This window comes from Halyomorpha halys, unplaced genomic scaffold (assembly GCF_000696795.3).
Source record: "Halyomorpha halys isolate HHAL.00 unplaced genomic scaffold, Hhal_1.1 Scaffold45.1, whole genome shotgun sequence".
In the NCBI taxonomy this organism is placed as follows: Eukaryota; Metazoa; Arthropoda; class Insecta; order Hemiptera; family Pentatomidae; genus Halyomorpha; species Halyomorpha halys.
The window spans coordinates 350,338-352,821 of NW_027113993.1; the positions used below are offsets into that span (position 1 = coordinate 350,338).

General features: G+C 27.6%; 1 protein-coding gene across 3 annotated transcripts in view; it reads right to left on the minus strand.

The window, feature by feature from the left end:
- LOC106688824 (dynein light chain Tctex-type protein 2B) overlaps positions 1 to 2,194 on the minus strand; it is a 4,226-nt gene extending 2,032 nt beyond the window's left edge. The window contains exons 1-2 of one of the 3 annotated variants that reach the window (XM_014433472.3): positions 2,027 to 2,194; positions 483 to 649 (exon numbers count right to left, since the gene is read on the minus strand). In XM_014433472.3, coding sequence (XP_014288958.1) covers positions 483 to 649 — 167 coding nt within the window. In that variant the 5' untranslated portion in view covers positions 2,027 to 2,194. Of the gene's footprint in view, positions 1 to 482; positions 650 to 1,095; positions 1,676 to 2,026 lie in introns of those variants that run through there. The other 2 variants (XM_067051237.1, XM_067051236.1) reach the window with 2 other exon arrangements.
- Between the last annotated feature and the right edge of the window lie 290 nt (positions 2,195 to 2,484).

A 2,484-nucleotide genomic window follows, 5' to 3' on the forward strand; every position in this document is an offset into this window, starting at 1 on the left:
GCTTCATCAGGGCTGTTCAACCTTTTACCGTTTATAATCTTCCAGAGATTTATTATATTTTTCCTAAAAATGTTTTATAAACAAATGTAGCCAAGGCTACATTTCTCCCAATCACATTATGAGGTTGACAAAAGTTGTGATAAAAGTTTAAGGAATAGTGTCTGCTGATAAATGATTTTGACTTTGTTTTAAGTGATATTTGACTAATTAGATATTGATGTTTTTGCCTGGGCAGAATAGCCTGCATGAAGTTAGAGTTGTTTAAATTATATGGTTTCAAAGTTGTATTAAGATTGTCCCTGAAGATGGCCGGATTGGCCGAAACATCGGACTTATAAGAGAAATAAAAGGTTTTGAGACTATAATGGATAAAATTTGAATTATTTATTAAAACATTACCAGTCTCAAGAAAATATTAAGATTATAAATAAAAAACACTTAAGTTTTTAGATCTTTAAATAAATTAAAGAAATCCAATATACTTTTTAGATAAATCTGGCCTCATTTCAAAACCAGCTGATTTGAATAATTCCATTTTTTTCTTAGAATTTGCCTCTTGTTCAGCATTTGACTTAATCAATTCTTGTATTAAGGAAGTTTTTTTGGTAGCTTCTCCTGATACACGAGACATCTGTTTATGAGTAGCCATCTAAACAATGAATAATAGTCGAATATAAATAACGTAAAAGTTAAAATAATATCTACCACAATAAATCATATATATAAAAGGTTAATTAGTTAATAGTTGCAAGAACCATTTATACAACTCATTTTAGAATAAAAGTAAATGTTTGGGAACAATGAGGGAGATGAGTTTAGGGTGTTCTTATATGTTGATGCAAAATTAAAGAGATCAATAGAAGCTATCCATTATACCAAAAGTGATAATATGAGGCAGTCAGGCATTAAACATGATAACTGATAAAATGAATACTTTTACAATATTAAAATGTTATACGTTCAATAAGGAGTCCTATACACCGACAATATCAAAACTATTCACTTAAGAAATAAAATTTCAAAAAGATTCTATCAATAATTTATGAAATCAGCCAGTGATCGCAAAAACTCCAACTAATGAAAAAATTCTGTTACCATGTTTTACGAACGAACATCTTATATGTTGAACCTAAATAAGTCCTTTTAATTCTTCCTCAGGGAAAAACAGTCAAATAAGGCTTTGCTCTCAATTAGGCAGTTATAAGTCAGAACTAGAATCATCAAAAACATCGGGCACTAATATAAACAAACAAGAGTTCAAAATGGTGCTACTACATTCAAAAAGACATGAGTCCAATAAGGATATCAGACAATCTGTTTTTTTTGTTTTCAGTTTATTCAAGTGGCTGTAAATAAATGTTTGTGATTTTTTCTGAACAGATCATCCTCTTGTCAAAATCTATTAAAAATAATCTCTTCTTTCAACAGTTGCCAAGTGTTATAACCAAGTGATTATTTCAGGTCTTAATATTACCAGATGTCCACATAAGAACAAAAGACATTATAGACAACAGTTTATATAGCCTTCTAACTCTGCAGTTTGTTTTTTAATATAAACTGGTCACAGGTGCTAAAAAGATCTAGAATAAAATTAATTGAGAACTAGTAAACTGTGATAGGTGAACTTTGAGCAGCGATACATTATTTAGCACACAAAATAGTTATTCAGCCAAGTATCCAAGGCTAGATAAAACACAAGACAATATTGACTCAGTATTCAACAACCAAGTTTTAGTTTACAGATACAATTTATTCTTGAAAGAAATATATAAATAGTTAACAAGCATCATTTTCAGTTAATTTCATAATAAATTAGCTAAAGATATTAGTATTTTAAGTTAAAGAATTAATTTGTAAAGTAAGATAATAATGTCAAATACCATAATAAAAAACTGTAGTGAAAGAGTTAATACTAAATCTATTACTTAATATTAATTTATAAATTAAAATTACTGTGAAGAAAACCAGATTTGATTATGCACAAAGATTGTTTCTTATGAATAATTAAGACATATTAATAACGAACCTTTAGTTAACAATTTTAGCGACAAATCTACTTCAGCTATAAGTTTATCATGCCATCAAAAATTAACAACCATAAACACTGTTCAACGGCATAGGAACCGTATCAACACTGTAACAGTAAAATTCCCTTCCAGCTACTATTATGAAGATATCGATTTTTTAAAAATTATTTTATTGATTAGAGTGAAATCTATAATTTAATAAAAAATTTCTAACTCAAAAGCCTTTATGTTATAAAATATCTCAATTTATAATGTTTTAGGTAAGCTGAGTACAAATTTATGAACGGCCTTCATTCCTTATTTCAGAAAAAATAATGAAAATATTTTTATTCTAAAGAAATAAGTTGGTACCTAAACATATTATGGAGTCCTAACTATGTCTTTAAGTTTTCATATGAAGATTTCTTTTCAACTTTTGAATTTAGAAGGTATTTATAGAATACTAAAATTACATACA